General features: G+C 63.5%; 4 protein-coding genes across 4 annotated transcripts; all 4 read left to right on the top strand.

Annotated features, from left to right (window-relative positions):
* The first annotated feature begins 1110 nt into the window (after positions 1-1110).
* Positions 1111-5456, top strand: MAPK3 (mitogen-activated protein kinase 3). The gene is given in 10 exon segments (XM_067563886.1): positions 1111-1129; positions 1132-1264; positions 1620-1802; positions 2330-2519; positions 2764-2880; positions 3105-3219; positions 3494-3625; positions 3810-3919; positions 4116-4241; positions 4420-5456. Coding segments are annotated over 9 exon segments (1119 nt in total). The 3' UTR covers positions 4236-4241; positions 4420-5456.
* A 145-nt stretch (positions 5457-5601) lies between these two features.
* GDPD3 (glycerophosphodiester phosphodiesterase domain containing 3) lies at positions 5602-9268 on the top strand. Its single transcript, XM_067563889.1, has 10 exons — positions 5602-6160; positions 6654-6696; positions 6853-6988; positions 7220-7265; positions 7356-7474; positions 7710-7799; positions 7948-8081; positions 8421-8480; positions 8707-8758; positions 8979-9268. Exons 1-10 carry the CDS (start codon positions 6019-6021, stop codon positions 9120-9122), a joined length of 966 nt encoding a protein of 321 aa, XP_067419990.1. The 5' UTR covers positions 5602-6018; the 3' UTR covers positions 9123-9268.
* Positions 9269-9871: 603 nt separating this feature from the next.
* Positions 9872-13083, top strand: YPEL3 (yippee like 3). Its single transcript, XM_067563888.1, has 5 exons — positions 9872-10104; positions 11015-11202; positions 11788-11831; positions 12042-12150; positions 12479-13083. Exons 2-5 carry the CDS (start codon positions 11086-11088, stop codon positions 12566-12568), a joined length of 360 nt encoding a protein of 119 aa, XP_067419989.1. The 5' UTR covers positions 9872-10104; positions 11015-11085; the 3' UTR covers positions 12569-13083.
* Positions 13084-14497: 1414 nt separating this feature from the next.
* Positions 14498-20062, top strand: TBX6 (T-box transcription factor 6). Its single transcript, XM_067563824.1, is given in 9 exon segments — positions 14498-14773; positions 15283-15541; positions 16593-16860; positions 17189-17332; positions 17443-17513; positions 17759-17826; positions 18003-18225; positions 19289-19485; positions 19488-20062. Coding segments are annotated over 9 exon segments (1455 nt in total). The 5' UTR covers positions 14498-14643; the 3' UTR covers positions 19583-20062.
* Positions 20063-21744: the final 1682 nt, after the last annotated feature.

The raw sequence follows: 21744 nt of genomic DNA, 5'->3' as shown, positions 1-21744 counted from the left end.
GCCCCCTTCTAGAGCAGTAGCAGACGGAGACGGAGGCTGGTGATAGGGACGGTTCTTTCCAGCTGGAATCGATCTGGTGTCAGCGGCAGCTGCCAGGTCTCACTCTGCTGTTCGGTGTCTCCTTGGTGTCCACCGCAGTCACGGCACCACCCAGCTGGCTGTGCAAGCAGCTGGACCAACAGCACTTGGTCCGTCCCTCTCCAAGAGAGGCTTTTCTCAGCTCTCAGCCCCCCCCCGGAGTTGTGGGCCAGGCCCCCAGGGGCCTGACGGGGGCCCCCAGGGGCCTGACGGGGGCCCCCAGTGCCTGGGAGACCTAGTCTGGTCGCTCCTGCCCCTTGAACAAAGGCAGGGCTGGAGCCCAGCCTGAGCCTTTTGCTCCCAGCCCCGGGCCGGCCCGGTCCTACCTTGCGCTGCGTGGGTGGGGCTGATTTCACTTATACACCCAACAGGAGCCAACCTCCCCCTACATTTCCCTTCAGTCCAGCCTAGAACTGGGTGCTCAATCTCCACCCCATGGGATTGGTCTGTGGGACTCCCTGCCACAAGGGGGGGAACTGAAAGGAGCAGAGGGCTGGGGAAGGGGGGGCTTGCTGGTGGAGGGGCCTAGGAACAGGACAAGTATAGGAAAGCGAGAGAAGGGGTCGTGGCTTGATGGAAGGGGTGGGGCTTGCCAGGGAAGAGAAGGGGGGTAGGGCGGGGCCAGTAAGGGAAGGATGGGCAGGGTGGGGAGCAATTGGACCAATGGGTGTGGCCTGATTGGAAATAGGCGGGCGGGCGGAGCCTCGCAAAGGAGGGGATCTGGCAGTCCAGGGGGCGGGGCCTACGTGGAAGGGGCGGGGCTGTGGGTTTGGAGGTGGGGCCTGTGTCTGGAGAGGAGAATGACAGGGCGCGGCACTTCCGCGTTTCAGTGATGTCAGGCGAAATCGTCCAATCCGGACGCGGAGCGGATGTCTGCGCGCTGACGCTAGATGCGTTAATGGGCACGTAGGCTGTCGGGCAGCGCCCGCGCACGCGCACTGCCCACAGCGGGTGTCCCTGCGCATGCGCGGTGCCGTCGGGCGGGGCTGTTCCGGGTGCGGCTGCAGCATCGGGCGTCGGATCGCAGCTTCCATGGCGGCGGCGACAGCGGCGGCCCCGGGGGGCCTGGGCCGGTGCCGGGGGCGCCCAAGCCAGGGGTGGAGTCAGTGAAGGGGCAGGTCTTCGACGTGGGGCCGCGCTACACGGACCTGCAGTACATCGGGGAGGGGGCGTACGGCATGGTCTGGTGAGCCCCCCCGGCCACCGTACCCGGCCGCGATCCCGTCCCTCCCACCGGCCACCGTACCCGGCCCCGTTCCCCCCGGGCCACCGTACCCGGCTGCGATCCATCCCCCCCACCCGATCCCTCGCCTGGCCCCTGTAGCCATCCGCAGTTTTCCCCGCCCGCCCGGGCCCCGTATCCGGCTCCTATCGCCCCGATTACGATTCTACCCCCGCTCCGGGAGGGGAGGGAGGTCTGGTGCTGGGGGGAGGGGGCGTCAGGACTCCTGGGTTCTGTCTTTCCGCGGTGCCGGGGGGGGCTGTGCTGCGGGAAGCAGCGAAGGGGCCCCTGAACCCCATGGCCTCCCGTCTCTGCCCAGCTCATCCTATGACCACGTGAACAAGATCCGGGCGGCCATCAAGAAGATCAGCCCCTTCGAGCACCAGACCTACTGTCAGCGAACCCTGCGTGAGATCAAGATCCTCCTGCGCTTCAAGCATGAGAACATCATCGGCATCAACGACATCCTGAGGGCTGCCTCCATTGACCAGATGCGTGACGTGTATCCTTCACCACGGGGTTCCCGTATCACCAGCTCCTCTGCCCCACCCCAGCGCCGGGCCAGGGCTCCCCGTCTCCTCCGTGCCCCACCCCAGAGGGGCCATGTCCCAGCGCCAGGCCAGGGCTCCCCGTCTCCTCCGTGCCCCGCCCCAGAGGGGCCACGTCCCAGCGCCAGGCCAGGACTCCCCGTCTCCCCGTGCCCCGCCACGTCCCAGCGCCGGGCCAGGGCTCCCCGTCTCCTCCGTGCCCCGCCCCAGAGGGGCCACGTCCCAGCGCCGGGCCACGGCTCCCCGTCTTCTCCGTGCCCCGCCCCAGAGGGGCCGTGTCCCAGCGTTTGGACAGGGGTCCCCATGTCCTCTGTGTCCCGTCCCAGAGGAGCCATGTACCAGTACCAGGTGAAGGTCCCCATGTCCCCAGCATCTGCATCTGCCCCAGAGGGGCCGTGTCTCATTACCAGATCTGTTATGCCCCTTGACCCCTGCGCCTGCCCCCACCCTCCTGGGGGCGTCATTCTCCCCCCCCCCCCAGGTACATTGTGCAGGACTTGATGGAGACAGACCTGTACAAGCTGCTGAAGACGCAGCAGCTGAGCAATGACCACATCTGCTACTTCTTGTACCAGATTCTGCGCGGGCTCAAGTACATCCACTCAGCCAATGTACTGCACCGTGACCTCAAGCCCAGCAACCTACTCATCAACACCACCTGCGATCTCAAGGTCAGGTTGCCCCCGGGGACTGGGGCTGTGCCCATGCCCCAGATCAACCCAACCAGGCCACCTCCTCAGGCCAGCACGCTCCCCCACGCCTGCCCCCCCCCCCCAGCCCTGATCTCCTCCTCCCCACTACCTCTTGAGACTGAGCCCACCGCCCCTCCTTTTTCCACTCTCCTGTGAGCTCAGGGATCTTTGTGTGTGGGGGCGGGGGACAGCCAGGTATAATAATCCTCCCTCCCCATTCCAGATCTGTGACTTTGGTCTGGCCCGCATCGCTGACCCGGAACACGATCACACCGGCTTCCTGACAGAGTACGTGGCCACCCGCTGGTACCGTGCACCCGAGATCATGCTCAACTCCAAGGTGAGGGCCTGGAAGCCTGGCTCCTGTCCCTGGCCCTGTGGGGAGGGGTGTGAGCCAGGACTCCTGGGTTCTGTCCCCAGCTTTTGGAGGAGGGAGGCGACTAGTAAGTTGGGAACGAGCAGCTGAGTTGTTTCCGTGGCTGGGTGGGCATAGTCAGAGCATGTGGGCTGGGGTTCCCTGGCCCTGCCCCCATCCCCTCTGACCCTTTGTCCGTCTGCCCACAGGGCTACACCAAATCCATCGACATCTGGTCGGTGGGCTGCATCCTGGCTGAGATGCTCTCCAACCGGCCCATCTTCCCTGGGAAGCACTACCTGGACCAGCTCAACCACATCCTGGGTGCGGAGGCGGGGCAGCCAGCACATGGGGGTGGGGGATTTGGATGCTGATGCATAAGGGCTAGCTGCTAATAAAGGGGCAGGGCATCGTGGTTCTGGGGACTGGGAGGCAGGGCTACTAGGGGAAGGGGCAAAGTCACTGGATTCTGAAGTGACGGGGTGGGGTTTCCATGGAGTGGGAGGAATATCTGGATTCTGTAGCTATGGGGGGGGGGGCTTCTTGCTGCAGGGGTGGGGACCCTCCTCACTCCACCCTGACTCCTTCCCCTCTGCAGGGATCCTGGGGTCCCCCTCACAGGACGACCTGAACTGCATCATCAACATGAAGGCACGGAATTATCTGCAGTCGCTGCCCCAGAAGCCCAAGGTTCCCTGGCCCAAGCTGTTCCCCAAGGCTGATCCCAAAGGTGAGCGTCTGGCGTCCTTGTGCGGGGCCTCCCTTAGGCCAGGTGTGCTGTGCCCTGGGACTCCCACAGATCTCACTCTCTTGGGCTCCCCTTCTCCTGGGAGCTCCCCCCACCAGCTGTACTGTCGGCTGCCCCCCCTGGTGGCTTCCCCCTCACCCTGCCCCTGCTCTCGCCCCTTCTGCAGCCCTTGACCTGCTGGACAAGATGTTGACCTTTAACCCCAACAAGCGCATCACTGTGGAAGAATCACTGGCTCACCCCTACCTGGAACAGTACTACGATCCCTCAGATGAGGTAGGGGACCGTGAACGCCTGTGCCCCCTCCCCAGGGCTGGAGGGGAGTGGACTCCGGTTGGTTACAGCAGGGGCTGGGAGCCAGGACTCCTGGGTTCTATCTGTGGTGCAGGGGGAGGAGTGGGGTCTGGTGCTTAGAGCTGGGTCCGTATTGGCTCCAGGCCCCTTGTTTCACTGTCCCCTGGTCTCTTTGCAGCCAGTGGCCGAAGAGCCTTTCACATTCGATATGGAACTCGACGACCTGCCCAAGGAAAAGCTGAAGGAGCTGATCTTCGAGGAGACGGCGCGGTTTCAGCCGGGCTACCAAGGGCCATGAGAACTGGTCAGTGCCCCCTTCCCCTGCAGGGGGTGCCAGTTCCCCTCCAGCTTGGGGCAGGGACTGGCTGGGGGTGGGGAAAGGGACCTTTCCCCTGTAGGGGTTGCCGGCTCCCCTTTGGTGCCACGGTGGGGGACTGGCTGGCTCGGGGGAATCTCACTACCTCTCTCTTTCCCACCCCCAGGTCCGTCAGGCTCCAGCCTAGACCTGCCTCCCTCTGAGAAGGTTTCAAACTGGACCCTGCTCCTGGAGTGCCCCTCGGACTCTGATTGGGGGGCCCCCGCCTGAGGGGGCCAGCCCTGCCATCGTGCTGTATACTGCTTCGCAATGTGGCTGTGACTCCTGAGCCCCCCCAGGCTGTGACTCTGGGGGGCCTGGCTGGGGGGCCCAATGACCCCCCGATTCTTGGATGTGGAGGGGAAATCTCTCCTGCTTCGTACCTAACGAGTTAACAGTTGTAATGAGCCCCAACCGTCATGCTGGGAACACTGCTGAGTTGGGAGGGGTTGGGGTGGCTTGTCCTCCCCCTTTGATTTCCTATTGCCCCCCACTTCCTGTCTGTCACTGCGAAGGCACGCTTGCCCTCGCTGACTTGTGAGCGGTCCCCGTGTGTGGGGCAGAGCTGGTGCTGGTTCTGCCCCTCCTGTTCCTTCCCTGCCTGCTCTAGTCAGGCAGGGAGGGGAGAGAATTTCAGCAGCCCCCTGCTGGCGGACAGAACCCAGGAGTCTGGGGACAGGGGGTGTGCAGAGATTGCTATTTTCATTCCTCCCCCCACCTGTTCAAAGGGCTAAGGCAGCACTTGATACCTCCTCCTGGGCCGCCGCCCCCCACCTGACCCCACTCCCCTCTCTGAGCCGGGGCAAAACCCTGGAGTCCTGGCTCCCAGCCTCCCCCTCCAAGGAAAGACTGTGTTGATCTGAAGGAGCAGGTGGCTTGCTGGGGAGCTCAGACTCCTGGGTTCTATTCCTCCCATCTCTGTGCCTCAGTTTCCCTGTCTCTGATTGGCTGCTAACCTGTCTCTGCAATGTGGGCTGATCCATGCTCCCAGTGCCCTGTCAGCTAGAGCCCCCCCATGCTGAGGGGAGGAGGGACTGGCACCCTGCCCCCCAGTGGGGGAAGATGGGGTGTTGTCCTGCCCCCCAGGGGTGGCAGGGGCGGGGCTGTGAGGTGACCCTGCTATGGAACTGTACAGATCCCCACAATAAACCCTTCTGGATCCGACTGCCTGTGTCTGAGTTGGGGGCTGGGCCTGCAGCAGGGTGAGTCTAGGCTGGACCCCCCACTCCAGCTGGGGGGGACAGAGCCTTGAGGAAAGGAGTGGGGGGGAAGGCTGGGGGCTATTACCCAGCAGGGCTCCCTTCCCCCAGCCAGGGGTGGCTTGGTGGTGCCAGATGGTTAATGAGGGATTGGGGGGGTGTCCCAGGCCCAGTGTGGGGGCAGCCCTGGCAATGGGGATGTCTCTACCGGGGTGGGGAGGGGGGCAGTAGCTGGCGGACTTTGTCCCTGGGTGTCTGGGGGGTCAGTAGAAAGAGGGAACTGTGTGTCTGGAGGGGAGGGGCCTTGTCCCGTCGGGGGGGGTCTTGTCCCACGGGGGGCCGCAGTGTCCTCTGGTGGGGAGGTCCGTGGTGTCCCGCGTGTGGCAGGTGGCAGGCAGCGCCCCGCGTGGGTGGCCGTTCCCGCCCGGCGCCCGCCCCACCCAGCGATCTTTGCCCCACGCCCCGCCCGCCCAGACTGGATCCTCCGGCCCGACCGGTCCCGAGCCAGGCCCCGATCCCGGCGAGCCATGTCCGCCCCGCTGCTGCTGCTCGCGCTGCCGGCCCTGGGGGGCTTCGTCCTGGCTTCGCACTGCCTCCGCCGCCGACCCCACCTGCTGCACCGGGTCCGCTCGCCCCCCTTCCCCTGCCGCCACGTGTCCCACCGCGGGGGTGAGCGGAGGGGAGGGGTGGCAGATGCAGCGGGGGAAGGAGGCAGGTGCAGCGGGGGGAGGGGAAGTGAGGGGCGGCAGGTGTAGCCGGGAGGGGGTGGGACATGCAGGGGGGAAAGGAGGGGCAGCCGGGGGAGGGGCAGGTGGGTCCCTGGTTCCCCCCGGCCCGCGCCTGGCTCTATAACACGCCCTTCTCTGCACATCTGTGGGGCGGAGGGGGGGGGGCGTTTTCCCCCTTCTGCTCCTTGCCCTGAGCAGGGAGCGCTGCCGTCCCGGACGCCTAGGTCCCATCTCCCACTTAGTGCCCCCGCCGTCCAGGGATGGGACCCAGAGGTCCCGGGCGAGGCGGCAGCGCCCCCAGGAAGGGAGGAATAGGGCCAGGGGCCGGGATAGCCTCCCTTGGGCTGGGGGCGAGAGCTTGGGAGCGGGGTAGGGGTTGGGGGGGGCGCGGGGTCCCTGACACGGGGACTCACGTCTCACCCCGTCACCCCCAGGCTGCGGCGAGAGGATCGAGAACACGATGGAGGCTTTTACCCAGTGAGTGACCCCCCCGCACCCTTCCCCACCCGGCTCCCCCCTTCCCTGCCCGGTGCCCTTGCTGACCTCCCCCACTCTCCCCTTCTCGACCCCGCCCCTTCCCCCCATTTCCAGCCCGCCGTGCCCCTCCCCCGACTGACTCCCGTCTCCCCGCAGCGCGGTGGCCCGCGGGACGCAGCTCCTGGAGCTGGATTGCCAGCTGACGCGGGACGGGGTGGTGGTTGTGTCCCACGACCAGAACCTGCAGCGCCAGGCGGGCCAGAACCAGAACATCCGGGAGCTGGACTATGCGGTGAGACCCCCACCAATCCCCCGATAGACTCCCCGATCCACCAACCCCCCCACCTTCCATGGCTGACACCCCACAGGAGCTCCCCGATACACCCCCACAGAAACCCCTGCTCAGCGCCCCCATCCCAGGAACAGGCAGGGTGGGTCCTCCCCCGACCTCCTGGCAGCCCGCACCTGGAGCCGCTGCCCCCCAACCCCCTCACATTATTTACCCCTCCCCTCTCTCCCCCAGGATCTGCCCCCCTACAAGGACCCCCTGGAGGTGACCTTCTCACCGGGTAAGTGGGCAATTCCTCCCCCCATGGCTGGTAGGGGGCAGCGGGGGGCGCTCTCCACCTACCAACATCCCCCTCCATCTCCCACTCCAGGCGCCTTCTCCCACGGCTCTGACCGCCGCATCCCGCGCTTGGAAGAGGTTTTCCAGAAATTCCCCAAGGTCCCTGTCAACGTCGAGATCAAACAGGACGACGATGAGCTGATCCGAAAGGTGAGGGACCCAGGCGTCCGGCCCTACCTTTTCCAGGGACTGAGCCATGGATACGTGCCATCCTTCCCCTACACTAACTCGCCGGACTCCCCTCCTCTCTCTTCCCTTCCCAGAGCCGGGGATAGAACCCAGGCATCCTGGCTCCCAGCCCCCCCCCCTCTAACCACTAGCCCCCACTCCCCTCCCAGGGCCAGGAGAGAACCCAGGCGTCCTGACCTGTCTGTCCTACCCTCAGGTGGCTGACCTCGTCCGTCATTACCGTCGCTCCCACATCACCGTCTGGGCGTCCTTCCAGGGCAAGATCCTCAAGAAGTGCAAGGCGGCCGTACGTCTGTCCTCCCTCCCCCCTCATCAGTCTGTTCCTGTCCATCGGGCTTCCAAGCCCACCCAACAAGACATCCCCCAGCTCCCCCTCCCCACCTCCGTCTGTCCCCCACAGCTCCCCACCCCTGACACCTCTCTCCACCCCCCAGAACCCCGACATGCCCTACATCTTCTCAGTCCAGCGCGGCCTGCTGCTGCTGCTGCTTTACTACAGCGGCCTGCTGCCCTTCGTTCCGCTGCCGGAGACCTTCCTGCAGTTCCTGCTGCCCTCCATCATCAACAGGTGCCGCTGGGACGCCTGGGTCTCAGGCGCTCCCAGGACGGAACGGGCTCTAGTGGGTAGAGCGGGGGCTGGGAGGCAGGACTCCTGGGTTCTGTCGCCGGCTCTGGGAGGGGAGTGGGAACTAGTGGGTAGAGCGGGGGCTGGGAGGCAGGACTCTTGGGTTCTGTCGCCGGCTCTGGGAGGGGAGTGGGAACTAGTGGGTAGAGCGGGGGCTGGGAGGCAGGACTCCTGGGTTCTATCCCCGGCTCTGGGAGGGGAGTGCGGTCTGATGGGTAAAAGAGGAGGATGGGAAGCCCGGACACCTGGGTTCAACTGACCCTATTTCTCTCTCTCTCTCAGGACCTATTTCCCGGTGCCTAGAGGCTGTCTGGGAAACCTGCTAGCAAAATTCATCAGCAAGTGAGTGTCTGTGTGGCGTGGACAGGACAAAGCCACGCCCCCAACCCATCAAGGGACCCAAATTGCAAGCCACACCCCCACCCTCTTTCACCCTTTACATAGGTCTCCTATAGCTCCCCCCCGCGGAAAGGGATGGGATGCTGGAATTAACAGCATGTGAACCCGTGGGGGCGGGAGGAGATATCGTCACCCCAATCTCTGACCCTCTTCCCCCTCCGCCCCCCAGGGCCACCATGAGGAAGAAACTCTTTAAACATCTGGAGAGCCGAGGAATCCAGGTGAGGAGGGCTCAGGGCTGGGCTAGCAGGGGGCTGCGGGTCGGGAGTGTGGGACAGCTGTAAAGTTGCAGAGAGGTGGATGGACCGGGGCTGGACTAGCAGGGGGCTGCGGGTCGGGAGTGAGGGGCACCGGCAGAGTTGGGGTGGGGCTGGGTTAGCAAGGGCTGAGGGTTCGGAGCGAGGGGTACCGGCCAAGTTTTTTTCATCTCTCCGCCCCTAGGTTCTCCTGTGGGTGCTGAACGAGGAGAAGGATTTCGAGGAGGCTTTTAGCTACGGGATCGCGGGGGTCATGTCCGACTACCCCACCGTGCTGCGCCGCTACCTGGACACCCACCCACCTCCTTCACAGGGCTCGGTAGACTAGTGAGGGGACTGCTCCCCCTACCTGGGGGTGGCTGACGGAGAGGCCGGGCTCTGCCCCGTTGTCATTCTCATAGCAGGGGGCTGTGGGTGGGGAATGAGGGGCAGAGGTGGAGGGAGGCCAGGGCTGGGCTAGCGGGGGCTGCCGGTCGGGAGTGAAGGGTGCGGGGCTGTGTTGCGGGGGTCCCCGGGCTGTGTTGGGGGGCGGGACCTTTTTATTAATAAAGTCCCTGTTGCATTTATTCCTGTCTCTCTCATTCGCCGGTGGGGGGCCGAGGGTTGAACTGAGGCTGGCCAGGGCCGGGTGGGTCTCGGCGATACCAGGGTGAGGGGCGCCGGGCAGGGGCGGCTCCTTGGAGCCCAGAGCTGAGCTGAGCTCTCCTCTGTCAGCTGCCCTGGACGCCTGGGTGCGTCTCTCTCCCTCCTCCGCGGGTGGGTGGGGCGGGGATCCCGGAAATGTGACGCGAGGCCGGGGCGGGCTCAGCTGGGTAGGGTCAGCCCCGCCCCCTGCCCGCCTACCTGCCTGCCGAGCGGGGCTCCTTCGCCTCTCCCCCTCTCCACACACTCTCGGCGCTGCCCCTTTAGGCCCCCCCTTTATTCAAATCTGTCCCCTTCTGTCTCAGCCAATCCGCTGCCTCCTCGCTTCGCGAGCAGGCCTCATTTGCATGCCACCTTCCCTTTGGCTGGCGCGGGGGGGGGGAGGGAAGGTGCCGCGGGTGCTGCTGGGAAGCGGCGGGGGGGGGGGGGGGGGGGTTGGCGCTGCCAGCTGGTTTGTAAACAAGCGGCCGGAGCGGAGCCGCTCGTAGCTTGGGCCCTGCCCGGCCCCTCGCCCCCGTCCCCCAGCGGCACCGCGGCCTGGCCCGGCGAGGATCCCGCGGCCACGCGCCTATAGACTCTATAGGGGCGGGGGTCTCTGCCCCCCCCACTCTGCCGGGTGCGGCTGGGCTGCAGCGGTTCTTTCCCCTATAGATCCATAGGGGTCGCAGGTGGGTGCCCCTCAGCAGCTGTTTCCCCGGCAGGGTCTAGCAGCCCCCCACTGTGCAGAGTAAGGGGGGGCCGGAGAGTCCCTTTCCCGTATAGATCAGCACGACGAGAAGCTGCTCTACAGGGGACCAAGGCCGGGTCCCTCTGAACATCCCCTGGGCTAGAGCTAGGCTATGGGGCCTGTGTCCCTTGTAGAGCCGGGCGGGGGCTGTAGCTTTGAGCTGCCCCCCGCTGCCAGACCGGCCCTCCCGCCCTCCCCCCCGCGGGTCGCGGCTGGGCTCAGGGTCCCTCCCTCCCCTCGGCTCGCTTGGAGGCTGCGTTTCCCCTGCCCCCCTTCCCGCCCCCCCCCCCTCCTGCCCCTGCAGTTGCTCTCCCCTCCACTCCCCCTCGGGGTCGCTGCTGCCGGTTTCTGGGGCTCACGCACTCATCCGGTCCCTTTTCCACAGTCTCCGGAGCCGGGGGCGGGGGTCTCAGCCCGCGGCGGTGGGTGCAGGGGACCGCTGTGGGGCTGGCAGCGGGGCAGGCGGATGCGGGGTGACGGAGGGAACAGGGGACAAACCGGGTCAGAACCACAGTGTGTGGGATTCTGCCTGGGGCAATGTTTGGGAGACATAAGTGTCGCGGGGCGGGGGAGGCTGGGAGCCTGGACTCCTGGGTTCTCTCCCTGAGACTGCTACTGCCTCATCCCCAATGGGGATAACTCGGGGTGGACGGTACCAGCTGCTCTGGAAGGAACCACAACACGTGGTTTTGTTTAGATGCCAGCTGGCAGGACCCAGACTGTGCTGGGGCACTGCAGTGGGGAAGCTCGCAGTGCCCGGGGGGTGGGGAGGAGGGGCAGGCGGGGACCCGGCTTCCAGCTGTGTTTTGCTCCTGGGTTGCTGCTCACCCCGTGTCCCCTCTGCCCCACAGGCCAGGTGCCCCCCATTTCAAGATTCTCCGAGGGGCCAGGCCAGCCTCGGCGGGTGGCGGGTGCTGCTGAGATGGTCCGGCTCTCCAAGCCCAAGACGTTCCAGGCCTATCTGGACAACTGTCACCGCAGATACAGTTGTGTGCACTGCCGGGCACATCTGGCCAACCACGATGACCTCATCTCCAAGGTAACAGCCCGGGGGGCACTGCTGCGGGGAAGCTCGCAGCCCTGGGGAAGGGAAAGGGAAGTGGGTGCTGATGTTCAAGTAAACAACCAAGGGGAAGTAGAGGGACCGACACTTTGTATTATGGGGCTGTGCGGGGGAGGTGAAAATCCACAGCTCTGGTGGTGCCCCTCACTCCCAACCTGCAGCCCCTGCTAGCCCAGCCCTGGTCTCCCCCCAGCTCTCCCAGTGCCCCTCACTCTCGACCCGCAGCCCCCTGCTAGCGTGGCCCTGGACCCCCAGCTCTGATGGTGCCCCTCATTCCTGACCCAGCCCAGCGCTGCACCCCCAGCTTCCCCTCCCAGCCCTGTGGGTGTCCCTCACTCCCATGGCTGCTAAACCATATGGCAAGGGATAAATGAGTTTGAGATGGTTAATAATTGATCAGGGTGAAGTGGGGGAGGGGGCAGGACAGATAGCTGGGGGGGGAGAAGCAGGCAGACAGCTGGGGGGAAGGAGGATGGCAGTTGTGTGGGGGAGGGTCAGGGGAGCAGGGAGGCAGTGGGGGAGGGTCTAGTTGGGGTTAATGCCTCTTGTTTTTTATTCCAGTCTTTCCAAGGGAGTCAGGGACGAGCTTATCTCTTCAACTCAGTGTGAGTATGTGAGGGACGGGGATGGGACCCAGGCATCTGGGACAACACCCTTCAGGGCCCTGCAGCGCTCCCACAGAGTGGGACGGCCATGGGACCCAGGTGTCCGGGGCTGGATCCGTGTAGGGCTCCCAGCCTGCTGGGGAGGGAGAGAACCCGCGTGTGCGATGGCCCGACCGGCATTCCTAGGTGCTGACCCTGCTCCCCCTGCAGGGTGAACGTGGGGTGCGGGCCAGCAGAAGAGCGGGTGCTGCTGACGGGCCTCCATGCAGTGGCCGACATCTACTGCGAGAGCTGCAAGACCACGCTGGGCTGGAAATACGTGAGTGGGGGATCCTGGGACCCTGCCCCCCCGTGACCCTCCTGCTCCCCACTGAGCCCCTCCCTCCCTCCAGAGACCCTCTTGCCCCCCACTGAGCCCCCCCAGAGTGCCCCTCCCCTCACTAATCCCGTGCCCTGAATGACACCCCATTGCCCTGACCCCCAGCCCCCAGCCCAGAGATCCTGGCCCCCCGGGGCCCTGTGCCATCCCCCGTCCTGCTCCCCATCCTCTGATTCTGCCCCCCTCCCCCCAACTCTCCCGCTGCTCTTGCGGGGAGCTGGGGGGGCGGGTCTGGGCGCGCAGGGTGACGCAGGCTCCGTCCTCCCAGGAACAAGCCTTCGAGAGCAGCCAGAAGTACAAGGAGGGGAAATACATCATCGAGCTGAGCCACATGATCAAGGACAACGGCTGGGACTGACCCGCCCCCAACCCCGCCGAACGGGGGGGCGGGGCTTCGCACCATCGTTGCTTTGGAGACCAGTGGGGGGCGGGGCTTCACACCCTGGTTTCTGCGGAGAGCAGCTGCACGGCGGGGCCTTGCACCAGTACCAAGGAGACCACCAGTGGGTGGAGCTTTGCAGCACCGCTTCCATGGAGACTGACTGAGGGGTGGAGCTTTGCGGCACTGTTTCCATGGAGATCCACCCCAAACCCTGCCCCCCCCTTGAGCACGGAGGGGCGTGGCTGCAAGGTTGCCATGGAGACCAAGACCCCCCATAAGGACCCTGCCACCATCATGGAGGGGAGGGGCTTTGCTGCATCGTTTCCATAGAGATGACACCCGCCTCCTAAATTTGCGTCGTGACATTACTGAACAGTGGGGGGGCTACGTCAGGGTGTCTCTGGAGTGACAGGACACGCCCCCAGTGTGGTGGGGGAGGGACCCTGCTGCTGTGTGATTGGCTGAGCGGATGGGCAGGTGGGAAAAGGGAGGGGGGGCCCCTATGCTTGTGTCTCCTGGGGGGGCTGTGTACAAAGCGGGGTGTATAAAGGGGGGGCTGTACAGTAGTGAGTGTGAACGTGTCGTGTGTAAATAAAACAGCTTCAAATGTGCGTGGCGCCGTGTCTGCCCCTCCCGCCGCAAGGGGCGCTGTGATGGGGGGCGGGGTGCTGGCTGGGGAGGGCTCCTGAGGGGGGCGCTGTAGGGGGGCGGGGTGGTAACAGGGCCCCTGAGCGTCCTGAGAGACTCACCCCTCCCCGCAGGGGGTCGGGGGGAACAGCGCTGGCGGGGGGGCGAGCACCAGGCTGTCGCGGGGGGGGCCTGCAAAGAATCACGGGAGAAGGGCCCTGTCCCGGAGCTGCAGGGTCGCGGCAGCCGGGGGAGAGGGGCTGTGGGGCGCTCCCGACGTCGCCGCCCCCTAGGTCGAGCTGGACTCACCTGCTCCCCCCAGCACCGCGGCTCAGCTCGGGGAGGGATGCCCGGGGGGATCAGCGCCCACAGAACAAGCGGGTTCACGTGCCCCTCGGCAGTAGTGGGGGGGGGAGGGACCGCTGGAGGTGGAACTGTGGGTCACAGGCAGCGAGGGGGGACGGCTTTTCCTTCATGTGACACAAGGGGGCGCCCCAAGCCCCTTCCAGGCACCAGGCCAAATGCCCAGCTCCCCCCTGCTGCTGCTCTAACCATTGGACGCTCCCTGCGCTCCCAGTGCCGAGAGAAAACCCAGGAGTCCTGGCTCCCACCCTCCCACCCCCCTTGCAGCTGTCTGGTACAGCTGTGAAAACAGCTGGATGACAAATGATTCCCCTCCCCGCAGCCTTGTAAACCCAGGCCAGGATCAATCAAGCCACTTTGGAGCCCAGGTGTTAATTAGGCAATTAGGTTGCTTCAAGGGGGGCCCCCCAGAGCTGGGCTAGCAGGGGGCTGCGGGTCGGGAGTGAGGGGCACCGGTAGACCTGGGGGGCAGGGCTAGGCTAGCGGGGGACTGCGGGTCTGGGGTGAGGGGTACCGGCAGGGCTTGGGGGGCAGGGCTGGGGTAGCCGGGGGGCTGCGGGTCGGGAGTGAGGGGCACCGGCACCTCCCAGGTCCTGCCGTCCTGTGGCTCTGCCACTTTCACTTCTTCCTGTGAATTCCTGGTTCCCTCGCCCTCCAGCCCCCCATGTAGTGACCCCCCCCCCCCCCGCCCAGCATAGCCCCGCCGCCGTGTCAAGTCCTCCCCAGCCCCCCGCCCGGCCTGCTGGTGTCAAGGAGCCATTTGGGGTCTCACTTCAAAGTTCCTCGGCGGGCCCATAAATAGGGGCGGCGGGAAGAGACCCTCATACAGCTCGGCCCGGCAGCGCTGCGTCTCCCGGCCCAGAGAACTCAGGCGTCCGGGCTCCCAGCCCCCCCGCTCTAACCTCTAAACCCCATTCCCCTCCCAGAGCCGGGATAGAACCCAGACGTCCGGGCTCCGAGGCCCCCCGCTCTAACCCCTAGACCCAATTCCCCTCCCAGAGCCGGGATAGAACCCAGGCGTCCGGGCTCCCAGTCCCCCCAACCCACGGGATACCCTCGCCATGTACCATCCGTCTGAGCTGCTGCCCCAGTTCGGGGGCACCTACCCCCTGCGCCCTTCCCCCCACGGCGGGCCCCCGGCTGGATTCCCGCAGGGGCAGGTGCCCCAGTACCAAGGTTTCCGCTGCCCCGGTGAGTGGGGCGGGGGGCTCGAGGGGGATCTCGGGGAGAACCGAGAGGTTCCGGGGGTCAGACATGGGGGCAGGGCATCGGGGGGGAACTGGTGGGATCTGGGAGGTGGGGGGACACAAGGATCCGGGTGGCCCGGAGGGGCAGCGGGGAGCGCAGGAATCCAGGGGGCGGAGAAGGGATGCGGCAGAGCATGGGGGGCAGGGACATGGGGCAGCGGTAGGGATCCCTGCCCCCCCCCTCCCCGTTCCACCCCGGCTGCCGGCCGGGCTCTCAACGCAGAGAGGGACCGAGGGGCGGGGGCGTTGGCGGCAGGGTGCGAGATTCCCGGAGCCTGGGAGAGTGACCCGTTCCCCCGGCCCGCTAGCCGAGCCCTGCCCCCCCCCACCTCTACCGGTGCCCCTCACTCCCACCTGCCCCCCCCCAGTACCGCAGCCATGAGCCCCCCAGCTCTGCCGGTGCCCCTCACTCCCGACCCACAGCCCCCTCTCTGACTGTCTCTCCTCCCCCAGATCTGGACGGCGTCTCAGCTCCTAAGTTCGAGCCCTTCTGCCCTGCATTGGACCGTGCTGGGCGGCTTCTGGCCCCCTCCCCCTCTGCCCCCCCACTGCCCCTGCCTCCCCCACCCCTGCCCTACGGGGGCGGGCAGCAGCTGCCGCCGGCCGAGCCCCCCCGCCTGTCTCCCAGCGTGAGGATGAGCCTGGAGAACCGGGAGCTGTGGAAGCGGTTCTGCGCTGTGGGGACCGAGATGATCATCACCAAATCGGGGCGGTAAGGAGGCTGGGGTGGGGTGAGCTGCGGGGGGGAGCTGGGGATCTATGGGATGGGGGGTCCGTGGGGGAGTGAAGGGTCCATGGGGGATCCATGCGATGGGGGGTCCGCGAGGGATCTATGGGGTGGGGGATCCATGAGGGAGCAAAGATGTGGGGAGCCAGGTTGCATTCGGTGGGTCACAGCAGCCTTGGACCCACTGAATCCTTCCATCCCCTTCCCAGCTCTTCCTCCAGCCCTGCTATCCTGCCCCAGAGATCGCTCTCTCCTCTGCCTCATGGGGACTCTCACTGCCCCAGATCCCTTCAGCCAGATAGTTTCTGTCCACGTCAATCACACCCCTGTATCCCTCCACGCACATATAGTTCCTCAGTTTCATCACCTGCCCTCTATATCGTCCTTGCACACCATACCCTCTGCACCATAGAGTCCTTCTGCCCCACAGACTCTCTCTGCCCCAGAGAGTCCTAGAACCCCTGCATCCCTCCACTTCATGTAGGCCACACCCCTATACAATATTCCTCCACTCCACATAGGCCGTCTGCCTTCCATATCCCTCCACCCCCCATTTCCATCAGTCTCCTGTAGTCCTCAAACCTCTACCTTAATCTCTTCAGCCCCAAAGCTCCTCACGCCCCCATCCCACCACCTCATAGAGCCCTCATACCTCCATATCCCTCTACCCCATAGAGCCCCTCATGCCCCCATATTCTTCTGCCACATATAACTTCTCACACCTTCATCTCTCCGCCCCATTCAGTCCCTCATGCCCCATCCCTCCACCTCATAGAGCCCTTCACGCCCCCATATCCCTCCACCCCATAGAGTTTCTCATGCCTTCATCCTTTCACCCCATACAGTCCCTCATGCCCCCGTATCCCTCCGTCCCTTAGAGCTCCTCACCCCTCCATATCTCTCTGCCCCATAAAGCCCCTCACACCTCCATATCCCTCTGACCCATAGAGCACCTCATGCCTCCATATCCCTCTGCTCCATAGAGTCTCTCACGCCCCTGTAGCCCTCCGCCCCCTCATGCCCGTCTCCCACACAGGCGGATGTTCCCCCAGCTGAAGGTCTCGGTGACGGGGCTGGACCCGGAGGCCAAGTACCTGCTGCTGGTGGATGTGGTGCCAGCGGGGACCTCGCGCTACAAGTGGCAGGGCCAGCGCTGGGAGGCTAGTGGCAAGGCTGAGTTGCCCCCCCCAGACCGGGTCTACATCCACCCCGACTCCCCAGCCTCGGGTGCCCACTGGATGCGGCAGCCCGTGTCCTTCCACCGCCTCAAGCTGACCAACAACACGCTGGACCCCCATGGCCATGTAAGGGGGTGTGGCAGGACAAAGAGAATGGGGGAGGGCTTAGGAAAGTGGAGGCAGGGCGTAGGGAACTGAGGAAGAAAGACTTTGGGGAACAGAGGGGAGGAGATTCAGAGCAGGGGAGTGGTGAGGGAGGGGTTTGGGGAGCTGAGGAGAGGGGCTTATGGCGAGTGGGTGGGGCTTGGGGACCAGAAGGGAGGAGCTTATGGAAGTGCAGGGGAGGGGCTTATAGAGAGTGGGGTGTGGCTGGGGTGGGAAGCAGAGGGTCGGGCTGGCAGGGGATGTGGGCACACAGGGTGGGTGCCCATGTCTAATCTCCGTCTCTCCCCAGCTGATCCTGCACTCCATGCACCGCTACCAGCCTCGCGTGCATGTGGTGGGGGCTGGCGGCCCCGGTGGGCGTGGGGGGGGCTGCGCCTCCTTCACCTTCCCTGAGACGGCCTTCCTCACTGTCACTGCCTACCAGAGCCCCAAGGTGAGAACCCCCCAGGCCTGCTACTCCCCTCGCCTCTGACCACCCCATTGAACCCCCGCCCTGCTATCCTTCCATGGCCTTCACCCCCCATCCCATCGTCCCCCCTCCAGATCACCCAGATGAAGATTGAGAGTAACCCCTTCGCCAAGGGCTTCCGGGAGAATGGCATGAACAGCAAGAGGTGATGGGCGGGGGCACTAGGAAGGGGGGGCATGGTTGTGAGTGTGAGGTGGAGGGAGCAGGGAGGGCGGTGAGATGTGGGGCACTCAGTGGGGGAGGGAGCTGGAAAGAGGTGGGAGTGGGAGCACCAATTGGGGGAGTCCTAGAGTGATGTGTGGGACGGAATGGGCACTGGAGGGAGGCTGGATTCGGGGGGGTTGGAGCCATCACTCCGGTAACCCCTCTATGTCTCCCCCTGCCCCCCAGGGAGCGAGATGCCCGGATCAAGAGGAAGATGAGGGGTGATATGTCTGAACCTGCCAGGAATGAGGCTGGTACAGGATCCCTCAACTCCCCACTGCACCCCCCACTCATTGCCCCCTCTCCCCTTCATCCTGCCCCATTCACTGCCTCCTTGCCCTACCCCCACTCCAGTGACCCCTCCTCACTGCCCCTCTCCCCACTCTTCCAGTCCCCCAACATTAACTCTTCGCTTCTCTCCTCCCCCCAGATTGCAAACGAGGTCCCTGTGACTCCACTCAGGGGCCCCCCCCAGAGCCACCGGCTCCGCCCGACTGCTCCTTCCACCCCATCTCCTCCTCCTACTCTCCCGGAGGGGACGAGGAGCTGGGGCGGCCCCTGGGGGGGGTGAACCCCAGTGCTGAGGCATACGTCCAGCATCCAGCCGCTTTCCATGGCCTGCAGGCCCCCCAGGGCCCTCCCGGCTATGCCAGGTGAGTACAGGGGTCATTCCAGGCTGGGGGTCAGAGGTCATAGGCCCAGCGTCCATGGATGGGGGATACAGGGGTCAGAGGTCATGGGCAGGTCAGGGGAAAAAAGCAAAAATCTAAATTTCCGGCTCCAAATTTTCAGCTGTTGCCTCAAAATTGTGACTCGCCATTGGGGGCAGTTGGAAAGGGCTCGGGTTTGGGGCTGGTTCGACCAGGGGTTGGGGTGTCCCATCATGCATCAGCCCATTGTGAAGTCACATTGCACTTTCCAATCGTGGCACAGTGCCCTCTGGCACCTTGACTTCTGACCCCTATCGGCCGAGCTCCCTGGACAACAACGCCCATAATGCAATGCCAAGCTGGGTGGTGCATCATGGCAGATGTTGTCCAGTCAGGGAGCATGGCCTATGGGAGAGAAAGGGCCATACTGTTTCTGAATTACATCTCCCATAATGCACCGAGTCCCATGCAGCACTCTGAGCATTCACACCATTGCATCGTGGGACATGTAGTTCTCACTTGGGGTTTGGGGCACAGAGGCAGCCAGCCAATGGGAGCAGGGAGTGGGCCATTGGTCTCATTCCCTCCCTCCCATACCTGTTGGTCTATTCCAGTGCCCTATAGCTCTACACCTCCCTCCCTCCCCCCACCGCATCCCCTGGGCTGTTCTGTCACCTCCCCTGCTGGGCTGTTCTGTTTCCCCCCCCTCCATAATAGCTGACAGGCTGTTCTGTCCACTCCCCCTGTATAATACTTGACAGATGGTTCCATTTCCCCCTCTCCTCCCCATAGCACCTGACAGGCTGTTCCGTTCACTCCCGCCCCCCCGGGTATAATACCTGTTCCATTCCGCTCCACCTGCTGGGCTGGTCCCTCATCTCCCCACTATTGAATGAGATAAGCTGTTCCATTACCCTCCCACTGCTGGTCTGTTCCTTTTCCCCTCCCATATAATACCTGACAGGCTGTTTTGTTTCTCCCCCACTCAGTATAGAACCTGAGAGGCTGTTCCATTGCCATCCCCCTGCTGGGCTGTTCCATTAACCTCCTCCTTCTCTCCCCACAGCTCGCCTTGCGCCACCCCAGAAGCAGATGCTGTCCCGAAGCCTGGGGGGGACCCCAGCGGCCCCCCTTCCAAGCCACTCCCCGACCAATCGGATTGTAGAGCCACTGGCGTCCCGCCCCTCACCTACTCCCCCTATGGGCTGGACCTCAGCTGCCTGCTGGGGGCTGGGCTGGATGGTCCCCCTGCCCCCGACCTCCGCTTCCCCCCTTCCTGCCCTACCCGCCCCCCCGCATCTATCCCCCACCTGGCCCCCCTGCTGGCTACCTTGAGGGGGGCAACAAGGGCCTCTTCTGAGGGCTCGGATCCCTAGCTGGCCCCCCACTAGCCATGTGGATGCCCACCACAACTGGGGGAACACTCCCCCCAACTGTGACTGACTTATTTATTCAAAGGGGGGCACAGACCCTTCCCTGCAGTGACTGGACAGGGCACAGATATGGGGTGAAATATGCACCCCCCCCCCCGTCCTCCAGCCCCTTTCCTCTCATTATCTGCCTCCTCCCAGCCCCCTATTCCTTCCACTCAGGGCCACTCTCCCCACTTATCCACACCCCTAGCCCTGCACCCTCACAGGAACCCCTGCTACAGTTGCATCCCTGTTATCTTCTCCCTCCCCCACCCCATGGTCCCCTACACCCTCCGTCTCCTCCCCCCCAGTCTGAGTTGGGGGGGCAAGTGTCAACATGGGGGTGTTTTCTAATCTTTGCCTCAGGTCCTTTTAAAAAAAATTACAAAACCAATTCAGACCAAGTCACACAATCAATAAACCTGGGAAGGCAACAAAGCGGTGTCTATGTGTCTGTCAAAGGCGGGGCTGTGTGTCCAGGGGGTGGGGGTCTGCCTGTATGTCTCTCCTGGGGAGAAGGTAAGTGGACATTTCCCTCAAGACACTCAGGTTCAGGGAACCCCAGGTTCAAGGAAGAAAGGAGCCGGACACTGTGGCATTGGCGAGCGAGGAGACCTGACCGTGAGTAACCAGCAGAGGCAGGTCACGCTGGAAGGCAGACGAGGACGGCTGGGCTGCAGCCTCCAGAGAGAAGAGAAGCAGGAGGAATTCATAAAGTGAGAAGTTTCTCAGCTTCTCCGCATGGGGCGGAAGGAAGATCCTTCCCACGATCCAGCAAATCCAAGGGACTGGAGAGATGTACGAGCTCTGTGTGGGAAGGTCAGCCTGGCTTAGAGTTCTCCAACCATGCAAGGAAGACAGCGGATCCTCACTGGCGATTCAGGACTCAGAAAGAACATCCTGCAAGGGTCACACAGCCCACAGCCCCAGAGCTGGGGCTCCGCTCTAAGGTTGGATTGGCTCGGAAGGCGACAGGCAAGGATCCTTTGGTGATGTCTCACCTTGGCACTCATGACTCTGCATTATGGGATCTCTCTCGGACAGGACATGACTTCAGGGAACTCAGAAGCCCTTGTCTCTGAGCTGCTTCCTGTCCCGGCAGCAAAGGAAGGCAGAAGATGGTGGAAGTGAATTGCTGGCCAGGAACATGGAGGTGGGTTTGGGGTTTATGGGACATTGGGGAGAGGGGGTATAGATGGGATGGCCTCCACCTCAGTAGAAGGGGGGGCCAATCTCCTTGGGGGCAGGCTGGCTAGCGCAGTCAGGAGAGGGTTAAATGAAGAGCAAAAGGGAAGAGTCACAGTGGGCAGAGCTGAGCACTCAGCTAGCACAGAATCGAGACGTTGAAAACAAAATTAATAAAAGAACCAAAGAATGCAAAGAGAAGCAACTCCTGAACTATCAAGACACCAGTGCTAGGAGCCAGCATCAATTCAATCTAGGCAGTATTACAGAAACCTGGTGGGATGATTCCCAGGGCTGGAAAGTTAAAATCAATGGTTATAACCTAGGTATGAAGGATCGAGTGGACAAAAGCAGAGTGGGGGGAAAGGGGGCTCTCAAAAATGGCAACAGCCAGTTCCACATCACTGATCACTTGGAAGAAAATGTGAAAAGCCAGGTGATCATGGGGGACCTCAGCTGAGTGACACCTGCTGGCAGTTTCATGCTGTCAGGACTAAAACAACCTGGGAATTTTTACACATTATATCTGACACTTTCCTAACTTAAAAAGTGTTGGAGCCAACACAGGGGAATTCTGTCAGCCCTTGGCCTAACAGATAAAGAGGAACTGATGCCAGACGTAAAAAAGGAATAGTAGCTTAGCTACAAGTGGTCATAACTTGATAAACTTTATAAGAGGCAAGCAGAATAAGTTCAGACTGGTAATATTGATACTTGGTGCTTTCAGAGGGCCAATTTCACAAACTGACAACAATGAAATGGGAGGAAGAACATAATCACAAAAATGTGAAAGATCATTGGAAATTACTTAACAACACTGGACTGGATGCCCAAATTGAGGCGGGAGGACATGCTGGTTAAAAAAACTGCCCTAGTTTAGAGAGGAGGAAAAAGCAGCTATACAAAAACAATGTATAACAAATGG

The sequence above is a fragment of the Emydura macquarii genome, unplaced genomic scaffold (genome assembly GCF_026122565.2).
Source record: "Emydura macquarii macquarii isolate MOO-44397 ecotype Brisbane River unplaced genomic scaffold, CSIRO-AGI_Emac_v2 contig_2627, whole genome shotgun sequence".
NCBI lineage: Eukaryota > Metazoa > Chordata > Testudines > Chelidae > Emydura > Emydura macquarii.
Note: the sequence above shows the minus strand (reverse complement) of the source record. Positions and strands in the feature narration are given on the sequence as shown.